Source organism: Electrona antarctica, assembly GCF_951216825.1.
Source record: "Electrona antarctica genome assembly, chromosome: 5".
Classification (NCBI taxonomy): Eukaryota; Metazoa; Chordata; class Actinopteri; order Myctophiformes; family Myctophidae; genus Electrona; species Electrona antarctica.
In genome coordinates this window covers 25,607,592-25,622,955 of record NC_136810.1, presented here as the reverse complement: position 1 = coordinate 25,622,955, position 15,364 = coordinate 25,607,592, and the positions used below count along the sequence as shown (strand labels likewise).

Here is a 15,364-nt window from a genome sequence, read left to right as displayed (position 1 = left end):
GTGGCTGCTTGAGGCAGATACGCGACTGGCATGTGAAGTATTTCTCATAACCTGATCAGTGATCACATTGGAATAAAATCAACCCTCTGGCCATTACACAACACAACAGGAATACCAATGAAACGCAAAAACAAATGCAATCCACTCGAGGAGATTTCAAAAGCACAGCACGCATATTTTTCTCAGAATGCTTTGAATGCTATATATATATATAGTTTATAAAAACACTACACTGAATCACACACTGACACGTGCAATCAACTTCAAAATGCGTCTCCCGACGCATGTATGCAACGTTATGAAATAGTCGTCTCATCAAATCACACCACAGACCACAAAGCATGCACTTCTATAGATGATATTTCAAACCATGGAATCAGACAGGTGAATAATAGCACCACATTCACTTGTAAATGTAGCTATGGAAGAAGGCAATTTAAAATATATTGATCAAACATCACTCCATGAAAGACAAATGTTTCAGCATTCAAAATATAAAACAGATCGCTCGCACGCGCACACACACACACACACACACACACACACACACACACACACACACACACACACACACACACACACACACACACACACACACACACACACACACACACACACACACACACACACACACACACACACACACACACACACACACACACACACACACACACACACACACACACACAGGGGTTCTGGCCAGAAGCTATGGCTATTTGGAGGTCCTCAAGAGAGGAAAAAGCCAGCACTCAACAATGTCCTTAAAAATGTATTAGCCTCGCCGAGGCCAACACAAACAAATGCATTTCTGCTAGTCAGCTTTCATCAGTGTTTGCCAGTTGTCTGATGAAGCTAGTCAGCTGATGAAGGCTGACTAGCTGAAGAAGGCCATGACAAAATACATTTATGAAGGACCATAGTTGAGTGTTGGATTTTTCCTCTTTTGTGATTTTGTTTACCTTTTAGCTTCTTAACTAAGAGTATTGGGTGCACTGTGATTTCTCTACATTTGGGGTTCCTCGGCATGACAAGGTTTGGGAAGCCCTGATGTGAGTGAGATGATCAGTAACCGCCTAGCAGTGAAAGACATGGGGATACGACGCATTTGAAACCTCAAGGCAGCCAGCAGACACTTCATTCAACCAGATGTGTGAAGCTTCCAACCTTGGGACTGTTGGGGATGGAGGACATCTCGCTGTTGTTGGAGGAGTAAAGCCCTCCCCTGGGGAGGTACCCGCCCGACTCCCACTCGCTCCTCTGCCCCGGTGGGCTGGAAGAGTACTGGAGGGGCTGCTGCTGCTGACGCTGTTGGTACCTGCCGGTGGGGGCCGGCACCCGCTCCTCGAAGCGGTGCTGGTGATGCTGCTGCTGCTGAGGAGGGGGAGGAGGAGGGGGCGGAGGAGGAGGGGGCGGAGAAGGAGGAGGGAGAGGAGGGGGCGGCGCCGTCGAGGACGTCGACCAGGACGGTCGCCGTCCGTGATAGTGGGCGGAGGGGGGAAGCGGGGGAGGTGGGGTGTTCGGGGGAGATGGGGGCTGTCGCATGGGCGGGGGCCGGGGGGCGGTCGACGAGTAGTTGGGGATGTTGGTGTGCAGCATGGGGGAGGGAGGGGGGGGCTGTCGCATGGGTGGGGGCCGGGTGGCGGTCGACGAGTAGTTGGGGATGTTGGCGTGCATCATGGGGGAGGGAGGGGGGGGCTGTCGCATGGGTGGGGGCCGGGTGGCGGTCGACGAGTAGTTGGGGATGTTGGCGTGCAGCATGGGGGAGGGAGGGGGGAGCGGTAGCGGAGGGGGCGGGGGCTGGCTAGCGCCGGGCTGGCTGGGCGCTAGCCTCTTCATGGTCCTCAGGCTCGGGTCCACCTCGTCCAGGTTGATGTCGTCCAAGTCGGTGGTGGCCAGGTGGAGACCCCCGGCGAAGCGCTTCACCCTGGGCTCAGAGGCGGGGGAGCCTGGGTGGGACAGCTTGGAGGACGACATGACATGAGACTCATACACTGGAAAATCCTCAGTGGTCTTTTGACTCTGAGAGTCAACGAATGCAAAAACTATGAGTTACAAATGGGTAAATTAAAAACTGAGGATTTTACTGTGTATTAGCACTTTTCTCATGTCACTTTCGAAAACTATACCGTAGGCCCGGAAAATAAGTCAAAAGGTTGCGTATGTGTTTTTTTCCGTTATCCAAGGATAATGATCCACACAATTTTCAGACAAAAACAATTCTGACTAGGAATGCAAAGACCTTAACCGTACAAAACAAATCTGAATGTAAAGCTGATTATAACTCCTTATCATAAGTGAAAGTAGTGTGGCACAATTCATCAATATATGATGTACTACCTGCTGCATTACTCGTCACATAGGTCTATGGAAATTGTAAAATGTCCAACTTTTGAGACTTCATGTGGCTCTCGTACCTCGGGGGAATCGTTCTCCACGCAGGAGATCTGCTCCAACCGAGTTTGGCACAAACGTTCCACCCAGTGCTGCACTTTCTCAGATTCCTCCAGGTCTTCTCTCTCCGTCTCTGAGACCTGGATGTCAACGGTCACAAAGGAGCTCAAGGAATGTATCTGCCAACACTTACTCTGTGAGCAATTACTATACATCACCCAGAGTCATGCAGCGGGGCTAGACAAAGCCAAGGCCATCATCAAAGCCAAACGCAACATTTTGAACACGTTTCCACTCCAGCATGTCTTCCAGTTTACCTCCTGCACCAGCCTGCTGATCTTCAGTTGCTTCTCTCGTTCGTACATCCCTTCCTTCTCTTTGGCCAGTTTCAGCTCAAACTCCATCTCCTTCTTATTTTTCTTCAGCTCGGTCATTGTGTCTGTGTTGGAATTTTTCTTCTTTTTCTTCTTCTTGTCTCCTTTCTGAGGTGGCACCATCATCATAATCATCAACGTCATAACGCAGAGCAAGACATGCACCATCACTCCAAACCATGACATGCAAACAGTCCTTCCTAATGACATTACTGTACATGTCGTGTTATTATATTAGACTTGGGATTTTGATTAATAAGGGCAAAAAGGAATGTTCTATTCTGGAATTCCAACACTCCCGTGATGAAGTAAACCACTGTACCCTCACACCACACAAGTTCAAACTATATCAAATACCTTGCGGAGTGTGGGCAGTTTCCCCTCATACCGATAAAACCAGCCGAATGCTACGGGGGGAGACGTGCAAAGATCAGTGTGTCCCAATGGCAAAATACATCACACCAAAGAAACAAGTCAACAACACAGCGCATGCTCACAGCAAACTCCTTAGTTAATATAACTCTGAAAGTGAAAAAAATTACCAGCAAAGGAGTCCAGCAGACAAGGTTTTGTAATGAATTAAAAATACAAAATAAATTCTCACAAGAGGAGTTCAAGGCTAAACGATCCAACTGATGCAGTAAAACATCCTCAAACCCATTCTGGTTGCCAAAGGAAATCTCGTAAAATGAGAGTGTATTGTCTTTCTGAAATTTGTCATTAGAATCTCGCTAGCAGTTAAGCTCTTCAAGGAAATCTAGAATGTTGCAACAACATCAGGTGAGGTGATGATGCGTCTACATTATGAACATCTGGACTCACTTCTCCGACCTCCCCCGCCTCCTCATCTCCATCTGGGAAGGAGCTGGCTCCATCAGCTAAGAGGAGACGGTGTGTGGCGGCAGCAGCAGGGCATGCAGGAGAACACAGACCATGCAGAGAAGATGTGAAGCGAGAGGATACACACTCCAAGAGGAAGAAACACACAAACTGCACACTGGAGTGTAGCCTATAGGCCACAGATTCATTACATCAGTGGTTCTCAAACTTAAAAAAGAAAAAAGAAACTACACACAGTGCACAAATGGAACCAAATGGACCCGAAAGGGTGCATTTGGTTCCATGTGTGCACTCTCAGAGTTGGACTTTTAAGAGGTCCATTTAGAACCCCTCAAGGAACCCTGAGGATCCCTGGCCTGGACCCCACTTTGAGAACCACTGCATTAGATCATGTTATGATCATTTTAGATCATTTTATGATCTAATCATAGATCATTTTATGATCTAATCCACTTGATCTATTCCAAAGTACCATACTAGTGGTCTGACATGTTTAGGTCACTAACTAACTATGACATAAACCTACCTACAATTATTTTATTCTCCACCCGGTAATCATGTATAAGTCATGGATGAGGCGAGGCCTATACAAATTTTCTCTCTACACCACATCAATTTGGCAAAAATCCACAAGCTAGAATGCGATGAGTTGTGAGCATGTAGAGCAGCTATTTTCGCAGAATGTCCGTCCCCAGAATAGGCTTCATGTGGTTAGAATGCAATGATGATGTAACAAATAACCGAGGTTACAGAAATGGTTTATATTATCTCAAGCTAGTTTCCGGACTGATTTTCATTCCGTACTTAAATGAATGGAATCCATGGCTTCCTTGAAAATGTTGCAAAATGTGTTAAGCTTTTGGAAAAAGAATGCCAGCAATGTCCAGCAATGTTACAGTGAGTTGTGGGGGTATGGGGAAAACATGCCAGACCACCACTGTCTGATACTGTATAACGCCGAAGCTCCACTGCAGCCAGCAGGCGTCCAACAGCTTTGCGTCATCTACAATGCAGGGAATTTTCCCTTTTTGAGTGGTGCTAGCCACTCAAAAAGGGACTTTGTGTGTGTGTCTGTGTGTATGAGCACGGAAGTACCACGCCAAGCACACACGCACACACACACACACACACTGACACTGACACTGACACTGACACACACACACACACACACACACACACACACACACACACACACACACACACACACACACACACACACACACACACACACACACACACACACACACGCCAGGGAGGAGGGCGGTACAGTACAGTACAGTACAGTGCAGTACAGTACAGTACAGTACAGTACAGTACAGTACTTCTACAGGTCTGATTTTTGTAATCAATGAAGGGTGCTCCACCGCCGACGTTACCCTGCGTGTTGCATTTGGACAGCGTCGCCCATTCTCCTTGGTTCATTTTTGGCACCATCCAAATGCAACGCGACTCAACACAGTCAGTGGAGCCCCCGGCGTAAGACGTGGAGAAAACCTGTGTCATGTCCTTACGAGAGTTCTTTGCCTTGGGTGGTGGAGGAGCTTTGCGCTCAGGTGATATGGGAGTCGACGGGCTCTTGCCACGCTTGGGGCTCCTGGGAGACTTGGGGCTTTTGGGTCTCCCTCTGCTTCCCCAGTCCTCCTCCCAGTCTTTATTGTGTTTTCTCTCCACAGCTTCAATCCTACAGAGGAAGAAAAACAAAGCCCAGTTATACTGTTTTTAGAGTATAACTATAAACAGCTATAGTGTAGATTCTGTCCTAACACAAACATTAAATTAATGGAGAATTTACGTCATATCTGTGTCGGCTGTCGGTATGACGGTGGAAACCCTTGGCCAATAAGGGACCACCATTCTTAGTGACGTAACTAAGGTATGTTTCAAGGTTGGTACTGTATAAGGTCAATAATTTATTAGAGCGCCCCTCACTTCACACATGTGTGATTTTTTTTAGATCTGCTGGCACACAGCCCAGTAAAAAACAGAGATTAGAGACACAAGAGGGAAATGGGAAGAGAAAAAAAAGGAAAAACAGACAGAAAGTGAGAGGCTACTGAGACACAGAACGGTTTGAAGACTCACTTGTCCATTTCCCTCCGATAACGCTCGTCTTCTTCTGTCGTCTTCTGAGTAATCTCCATTTTCCTCCTGTTCAGAACGTGACCAGAGTCGACACACAGGCATCAATAGGTCAAAACCAGACACACAGGCATCAATAGGTCAACGTGACCAGACACACAGGCATCAATAGGTCAACGTGACCAGACACACAGGCATCAATAGGTCAACGTGACCAGACACACAGGCATCAATAGGTCAAGTACACACAGGCATCAATAGGTCAAGTACACACAGGCATCAAGAGGTCAAGTAGCAAGTTAGATAAAATGCCACACATCTGTCCCTAAAAGGCCCAATAATGTACTATATCTTTAGATATAACTAGAGGGCCTCTCGAGGCTATCTCCACAACTGCTTTAAGTCAACAAAGCTACAGTATTTAAAGGGGTTTATGGTATAAACCATAAACCTGCCACCCTTAGATCTCCATATATGGAGCTGACGCTGACCTGTTCTGACATTCCATATGCTGATCTGACCTCATCAAACCCTGTAGGCCTACACTCAAGACAGGCTCTTATATATGGCCAGACCTCTTCAAACCCTGTACACTCAAGAAACTGCCCCCGCTACCATCCTTAGATCTCCTATGGAGTTGACCTGTTCCGACATTCCATATGTTGATCTGACCTCATCAAACTCTGTACACTCAAGAAACGCTCCATATATGGCCAGCACAGAATTCATTCCATATGTATCCGACCCCCATGCCAAAGCGCTAGCACTCGCCCAGCAGTCTGCCGTCACCCAGGCGGATGCGTGCACGTGGCTGCCGGGCGACAACCTTGTACGTCCGGAAATGGAAAAATTAAGCTGTGTTCCAAATGGATCCAATGTAGTGGTTATTTAGTCACAAGCTCTTGTTAATACTTAAATATTTATAAAACCCACCCACAGACTTAACCACTTTCAACCAGGTGTTCCTATATTTCTAGGTGAAAATAACAAGATTTCTGCCCGACAGTGATAATAGACTGCTGTAATGTTGAATCATGATTGTTTCCCTTTAACTCAATGCCTAACTCGATGTGCCACACAGGACTGCATAAGACATCTCTATTTGTAGACCTAACTTATGGTACTAAAACAATGACCCTGTTATTGTCATTCAACGGGAGACATGGTTCATTAGGTTTCCTCATTTTCACTCACTGTCTCTCCAGCTCTTGCTGTTCTTTGAGAATTTTATTGGTCTCCAGCGCGACCCTCTTCTGGTGCATGAGTTCTTGTCTATCGAGCTCTCTGCGGGCCTCCACGGCCAGGCGCTCCTCGTCGGTCATAAACAGCTCGCTGCCCTGAGGGAAGACGGATGGATGGAAAGATAAACACCCGGCAGGATTTCATATAATGTATTGTCTCCACCAGGCCGAGACTATGTTTTGCCCCATATCCGTCCATCCATCTCTGAACAGCTAATCTTCGGCATCATTGGCCCGACAGACCGATGTGAATTATACCTCCGTTAGCATAGACGGCTCTGGGGCGTATGTGCAAAAGTGAGGCACTCATGGACACTCATGTCCATATAACTCTATGACTCATGTCTGGCGCACTTCCGCCCTCAGTACGATACAGGTCGATCCAATGAATTGCGGCGCCGAATGAGGCGGCTACCTTTCTATGTCTATGGGCGCTCCAACGTCTGGCTTTCAGACATCACGTCATGTGGCAGCCAAGTCTATGGACTTTTTACGTTTGTCTCATATTCCATCCTGATTGGCTAAGATTGGCATCTAAAGTTTGCAGGAGTGGCTCATTTTGAACAAAATGCCTCACATCATGAGCATCCGATTGCCGTGAAAATATGAATGCACATTCCTACTAGACTGCAAAAAATTTGTTTGATATTACTCCTGTATCCTACATGGCTCCACTGCAAGTGAGGAGCCCCAATGCGAGGACGTAACGATTAATGTTGCAATAATATAGGCTGTGTTAGGTCCAGGTTCAATATCTGCACTCATTTCAATAGGTTTTAAATAAACATTGAACCAGTCCGGCCCTCGACTTGAAATGTTGTTTTTATTTTTGGCCCACTGTGTATTTGAGTTTGACATCAAGGGCGTAGAGCCTACGTCTACTCCTCCCGCCCAGCATCTCCCTGGCTGCTGACAGGTACCGCCCAGCCCGTAGGAGTAATAAATTGCATTTTTATGATTTGCATTTTTATAGCACATTTTCCAAGTGCTCAAAGCGGTTAATTCATTCATACATTGGGAGGTGACGCGGCGAACAGTCGACGCCAGTGTCCTCACTTCCCACATTCACACACCAGTGGTAGCGAGCTCACACCAACCAACTCCATTGGAGTCAATGTAGGATTCAGTGTCTTGCCCAAGGACACTTCGACATGTGGACAGGAGGAGCCAGGAGTCGAACCACCGACCCAGGGATCATTGGACGACCTGCTCTACCTCCTGAGCCACAGCCGCCCAAACAGTTATGTGCAGTGACAAATATCACCCTTCCCGGCTGGCTTCCCTCCACCGAACATGGGCCAATTGTGTGCATAGACACCCGACAAAGCCAGATGCACCGCAGTGGATTCGCACCCCAAGACACTGTGGTGGTGGGAAGCTGCTACGGTATCATTTCTCCACCCGAGAGCCCAATAACATATTACACTATACTAACTTTACATAGATGCATCCATTTTTTTCGTGAGTTTGTAGATCTGCATTTGTTGCTATACGCACGCACACACACACACACGGCACGCACGCACACACGCGTCAAATCCAAGCCCAAAATCAAAGACTCCACTTACGGCCCCGGTCAGAACAGTGATTGTCAGACTCCTGCTGCTCTTCAGAATTCTCACAGCCTGGGGAATCAGGGAAACACAAACTTAACCACAATATCATTTCACATTCGCTAAGCCACTGGTTCTCAAAGTGAGGTCTGGGGATCAACGCAAGGTCAATGCAAAGTATTCACGCAAGTTGAAACATAGCTTGAACTTGAGCAAAAAAAAGATAATAATGTGTGAATAATACCTGCATATAAGGTTGCATGAGTGAAGCAAGTGCATCACAAAACAAACCTCACCTCCTTGTGGTCCACGTTGGTGAAATCCACCCCGTTCACCTCCACTATCTGGTCACCAATCTAGTACACGCACAGAAATACAATGTGTACAATGCCAAATCCTGAGTGTTCATTTAACTCTGAGTGTACCCAAATAGACCCTTACGTGTCTAATTGGTACCGTTTGTACACTTGGAGAGCTACGACCCAGAAAGGACCCAGAAGGGACCTGGAAGAGTCCATTTGAGTGCATTTATACACTGTAATAAATTGTAAGTTCCTTTGATCATTATCGGCCCTTACCACGAGGCCAACCTCTGCAGACAGAGAGCCTGGCTTGACATTGCTGATGTAGATGCCAGGTTTCTGTGTGGGGCCGCTGGAGATGCTGATGCCCATGCCTTTGGTGCCCACCAGGCTGAGGAACACCTTCTTCTCCTTAATCTCCTTCCCACCCATGGATGCCAGCCCCGCTATGCTGGTATTTTTCTCCTGAAGGGGAAATAAATACAATTAAGGTCAACAATAAAGAGATAAAGGAGGCTAGTAAGAAAGAAGAATCTGAATCATTCATATTTTGTCAATTTACTCTAAAATGAGATACAGCACACTCAATTGTCTTCATTCTAACTAACTAAGGTGCTGAATCCTTTAAATTAGGGGCAGGGGAAGGCATCACTACAATTTGACAATTTATTGCAACACGGACGTTTCGGGCAAGAGAAGACGCCCTTCCTTAGCATTATTCCATCAATTGTATTGTGCAGGCAAAATGAGCCAAGGCGATCCAATTTTCTTCGCTCCCAACCTGCGTGCGTCCTCAAGTTGAATGTGTGCCGATGTGGGTCTGCTCAAAGCTGAGGCGCCCCCTCCACCCTGCCCGGTCTGGCAGTGTGTTTAAATGTTATTGTACAAATCAAACGGGATGCACACGCAGATTAGACACACCAAAGGACCGACATGCGGAAACAACGGTCGGACATGCGGTCGAACATCCCGATCCCGTGCTTGAGAACGGCAAAAGTAGCCAATCTACGTGCTGAAACTGTGATACATTACATAGGCTATTTGCACACTCGCATGTCACTGTGTGCGTTCGGGGGGCACTACAAAGATATTATGTATATGGCACCCAAATGGCCAGCAGCAGCCCTGTGTGCAGGCCAAGTGATTTTATGTAGTCCTTGTATTTATTATTTAGTAACAAAAGCTAATACACACTTCACTTAGTTTACGTGCTGGGTTAATTAGGAATGATCATGGAGCCTAAAAAAAGCCTGCACAATCATGCTCCAGTATACTTTATTGACGACCTTTCAAGCCAAGGCTCTTCGTCAGGTCAAACTCTCAAAACTCTCAGAGGTACAGTATACTGGAGCATGATTGTGTATCAGCACAGGCTTTAGTCTTTTCTTCATTATTTAGCAAAAAGCAATCATTATATTTGATTACCATTTACCTTGTATTCAGTTATTTAGTGAATTATATGCCACAGATATAACTGGTTTTATTCTCTCTTTGATTATCTAAATAAGATTACGGTATATCATATCAAGTCATATTGGTTTTCATGAACTATTGTTATCATAAATAATGGTACATTCAAAATACTAAGTCCTAATAATATGGGTGTTGTGATATTCATCACGTTGTGTATGGTCTTATTTACAGTAGAGGAGGCCTGCTCACCTACTACCCAGGAACATACATCTGTTGTCCACAAAATAATCTTGTTGTCCACAAAATAATATGCTACAGTCATGCGAGGTGACATATACCCGCGCATAGGTCATGATTAAGCATTGTATTGCAGGGCTTTAATGACAGCTGGGTGGCTTTTAGAGATAGAGGATCAAGAACTCATGTGTTGCCAGGTGGATGCATCATGTGTTTTAATATAATGGTTGCTCTGACATACGTAGCTGTAAGTACCTATGTAACAAGCTCCAAAATGTACTTTGTCCTTTGGTTCATGAATCACAATATACAGAGACATATCCATGTCCCACCAGTTCAGCTTTGAATTGCCCATCTTCCAGACAGAGGATACCGACTATTACCGATGCATCTGACCATGCACACGTCTGTGTGGCAATGATTTGTCTTTCTTGACGTCTTAATTATTTATTAGTCAATTTACTTGTAAAATGTGGCAATACAACATCTCAAGTCTCCCCTCCAGATGCACAGACCATGTTAAAAGCTCCCATGATCCACAGGCTGACAGTGATGTGCGACTGCATGATGCAATCAAAAGAAACTCACCCCATGGGGGAATGAGGAACACCAGAATATGTCTAGGAATATGTGATGTAATGAGCAAGGTTTGATACGCATTGTCGACTTTATTGTATTTTTATTTTTTGTTTTTCATGTTTGTTTGTGCTGTGTTTGTCCTTTGCTATTGTGTGTTTGTTCAAAAAATAAATGAAAATCTAAGTGATAAAAAAAAAAAGTCAAAAAAAAGAAGAAGAAACTCACCCCCGACTCGGACACAAACTGGTCCACAAAGTGCCACTTGAGGGGCGCATCTGTTGAACTGATGAGGACAGGAAACAGTGTGAATGCTCCCTGCTCAACCCCACTCTCTGAACAAATAATCTTCAGCTCAGTCAGCACCACTTAACAATCTATAACAGCAAGATAAATGAACTTACCTCTTCACTGGGATCAATCCCACATCTACAGACACAGAAAGGGACATATATCAAACGAGACAAAATATGTCATAGACGTTGGAGGACATTTCGTTTCAAAGTCCTGGGTATTAAATTAAAAAAAAAACTTTATGGAAGCAAGAGAGGCAAGTAGACTAAATCTAATGAATAGAGGGTATGCGCATGCTTAAAGTGAATGGCACATTGAGTGGCAAAGCAACATGCAAAGTGAGTTTAACATTGTTTAATGTTGTTTAATGCAATCAGATAGGACTTTTCTGTGTGGACGTATGGGCTGTCAAGGCCAGAAAGTAGTTTTTGCCACTCAGTAGGCCTTCCTGCATAACTTCCTGGTTTGATGATGATACCCTCTATAGGTTATTTTTCTTTTGTGGGTATTTTTGTTACAGTTCACACTTGTAGTTTGTCCTCTACATTTAACCCATCCTGTCTACTATAGGAGCAGTGGGTGCTATTAATACAGTGCCCGGGAAGCAGTTAGGGGTTTTAGCTATAGTTCACCCCAACACAACTTTTTTTCTATCGATTACTCACCCCATGGACACTTGAATTAATGGATAATTTTTTGTTTTTGTCACATTAATTAATTAATTAAAAATCAACGTTTATATAACTAAATTAATGAAATTTGTAATCATCCAGTAGTTTTCAGACAGACGTGACACAAACAATCAACACCGAAAACATAACCTCATTGGCACAATTTGGCAGAGGAATTAAAAACAAAAAACGGAGGCCTTATTTCAACGGGTGGATTCTTATTTGAGACACTTGAACTTGTAACCTTGAACTTGGAAAATGCAGTACTTTTCCTCAAAAACTGCCTACATAATTGTGGCACTGCCGGCCATAGATAGCTGCCGGCTGTCAAACAGCCTTGGTGTGTGAACATACTGCAGTGCCACCTACTGGTTGAAAGATATACCTACGTTCCAAAGCCATTAAACTGAAACATGTAATTGCTCACTTCACTACCACATATCCATGAAGATACTAACAGTAACATTACACTACATCACACACTACCACATATCCATGAAGGTACTAACAGTAACACTACACTACATCACACACTACCACATATCCATGAAGATACTAACAGTAACACTACACTACATCACACACTACCACATATCCATGAAGATACTAACAGTAACACTACACTACATCACACACTACCACATATCCATGAAGATATTAACAGTAACACTACACTACATCACATATCCATGAATATATGATGACTAATATAATGACAAACGTGACTCTTATACTGCTGTCTCTTTCACACCTGCTGTGTTCTCACTATATCTGTTCTTTTTGTGCTGCCACACTACATGTCACAAAGGAGTGCGTTTCACACCAATATATGTTCATTTGCATTTGAGTTCTTATTTTCCCTGCAGTTTAGTTTATTTACTTGAACTACCGTAGGCATAATACAGTTTACCTACAGTATGATATGGTAGTTAACAATACTCACCTATATTATTGTGCATTTATATACTTTAAACAATTATTTGAATAGAGTCTTCAATAAGATACATACAGAGTTACTGTTGAACCGGTCAGGGGTTCATAACCCCACCAAAGAGCATCGCTTTAGCATTTTACTGTGACTGAGCCTGTGATTGACTTACGTCTGACTTTGAGTGACACAGTCTTTTTGGTCTTGATGAGGCTGATGACCTCCTCATGGATGCAGGTGGAGATGGAGTATCCATTGATGCGTACAATTTCATCCCCGACCTGAAAGTCATGGAGGACACAACCTTATACGTTTACTGAAAAAGACATGCCTCTGTTTCACGCCATTGATCCAGCTTGGTGTCTGCCAGATGCAGCACACTACTGCCCTGCTAATCCAATACTATGTTATTTATAGAGCACGTTTAAAACAAAATTGTTGAACCAAAGTGCTGTAGCCTGGCTTGGCCATACTAATATCACACTGAGGGCAATTTAAAGTGCACCGGCAGATTCAAGTCTGGCCACTGCGAGGCTAAAAGTGCTTAATCAGTAACCAAAGAAAAATAATATTAAAATAATAATAAGAGCTAATAACATGTTCCTCCATTTTGTATATCACAGCCTCTATGTTAGACATTGTACTGTGACGTCAGTATCATTGTTTTAATGAATGAAAAGTTATTTCAATCAATCTGTATGGTACATGGTAATTGCGACCACAGAGCGAGAGAGAGAGAGAGCATTTGGGAAACCAATGCTTCGGTTTCAGTAGCATATAGACATTTTTTTCCCTGTCCTTTGTAATTGTGTAGGCATATGTATGAGAGAACATTAAACGATAGATAGATATTAGGTATTGAAAATGAGTGGTAATCTCCGATAACTTATACTAGTTTTACTGTTGTAAAATATTGTTAGTGTTGGCAGACAATATATTGACAGATGTGTACCTGAAGGCCTACGTTCCCAGCCTGACCATCCTTGACAATCTGTGATATGAAGAGACCACAACCAAACTCCACCCCTCCCCTGACACTCAGACCGAGCCCGTCAGGGTGTGTTCGATCCAAACGAACCTCCTTCAGCTTCCTGGTCAATAAAGACAGATCAAAGATTATTAATTTATAAAGATGGGCGATCTTCATTGGAGCCACTAGAGGCGAAATGGTACACAAAGCCTACACATGGTCTCCTAAATAAAGTGGGCGTGGTTTGCTTCTCCGACCTTACCACCACCCTCCCTCTCCCAGGCTGACAACAACACTGATAACGGAAATCAGCCCCCATCAACACAGTTATGGAAATTATATTATTATTAAGCATTGTTGTTACGGCCGTAGGCCTATAGGTATGTGGGTCTGGGCTGTGTGTCTGTATTGGTGCGCACAGCACGCGCCCCGTTGCCTATTCCCTCCCTATAGATCCGTCAGCGCAGTGATTTGATTTGATTTGATTTGAGCCATTGGTGGGGAGCGTTCCCGGTGCTCCACCGTTGGTCGCCCGCTCCGCACCTCGCTCCTCCAACCGGCTCCTACACCTGCGTCCACCTGACGGCATAAAGGCGTTCCGAGGACTTAATTCCCGGCCGCTGTCCGATAGCTAACCTCCAGAGTGGAGTAAGCTGGTGACAGTGTGCCCTCCGTGCAGAGAGAGAGCACTCACGGAGTAACATCAGTTTGCAAGAGTTGCATTAATCTATTGAGTGAAACCCCGTCCGTTGCTACATCTAATCTAAAGTGCATACTATTGTGTCATGATCAAGAGCAGGTATAGGTAGTATTTAGTATAGTATTCTCATTGTTATTTCACTTAGGTAGGCTCCTCCTCCTCACTAATGTATTTTTGTTAGGTTAAGAGTAGAGTAGTCAGGTAGGCTCTCTTGTTTTCATTAATAGTTAGTCAGATTCGGGAGGTGTTTCGGTTAGGATTAAGAGTTATAGGATGTTTTGATCCGTTCTTTGCTTTTGGACCTGCACAGCCCTGCTCACCCTGTATTTGCACTTGTATAGCACTTTCGTAGCACATGTATATATATTGTTTTCCATTATCTTGTATGCCACCAAAGAAAAGAGTAATAAAACAACTTTGGCATTTTACCACCTTGCCTTATTTAAAATAACTGTCCTACTCCTAGACTTATTTCACTTTTAATATGTCCATTCATTTCACATTCTCATCTTAAATATGGGGCCAGAGCCCCCTATGTGTCGTCCGTCAAATTGCAGATGGGTTTGTTGGTGGGATAAAGAAATGTTGATAACAAAGTAGATTTTCTCCTGATTTGTCTCGCCAAAAGAAGTCATTTTAGTATGAATATTTACATATATTATAATATATAATATATGTAAATATTGTGTGCCTTGTGCTGATTGGGTCCAGTATTTAGTTCAGTGACCATGGAGTTAAGGAATGGTTCATAAGCTGTGTTCATTCTTCCTGTCTCCTAATAATGTGTCCGCCCCC

The 15,364-nt window shown here is 44.4% G+C and overlaps 1 protein-coding gene across 1 annotated transcript in view; it reads right to left on the bottom strand.

Annotated features, from left to right (window-relative positions):
- Positions 1–15,364, bottom strand: part of ush1c (Usher syndrome 1C) — a 29,702-nt gene that overhangs the window by 7,686 nt on the left and 6,652 nt on the right. The window contains exons 4-14 of the mRNA XM_079501373.1: positions 13,852–13,990; positions 13,072–13,180; positions 11,411–11,435; positions 11,235–11,292; positions 9,057–9,245; positions 8,775–8,834; positions 8,494–8,550; positions 6,879–7,021; positions 5,688–5,753; positions 5,117–5,286; positions 3,588–3,643 (exon numbers count right to left, since the gene is read on the bottom strand). Of these exons, the coding sequence (XP_079357499.1) occupies positions 3,588–3,643; positions 5,117–5,286; positions 5,688–5,753; positions 6,879–7,021; positions 8,494–8,550; positions 8,775–8,834; positions 9,057–9,245; positions 11,235–11,292; positions 11,411–11,435; positions 13,072–13,180; positions 13,852–13,990 (1,072 nt within the window). The remainder of the gene's footprint in view (positions 1–3,587; positions 3,644–5,116; positions 5,287–5,687; positions 5,754–6,878; positions 7,022–8,493; positions 8,551–8,774; positions 8,835–9,056; positions 9,246–11,234; positions 11,293–11,410; positions 11,436–13,071; positions 13,181–13,851; positions 13,991–15,364) is intronic.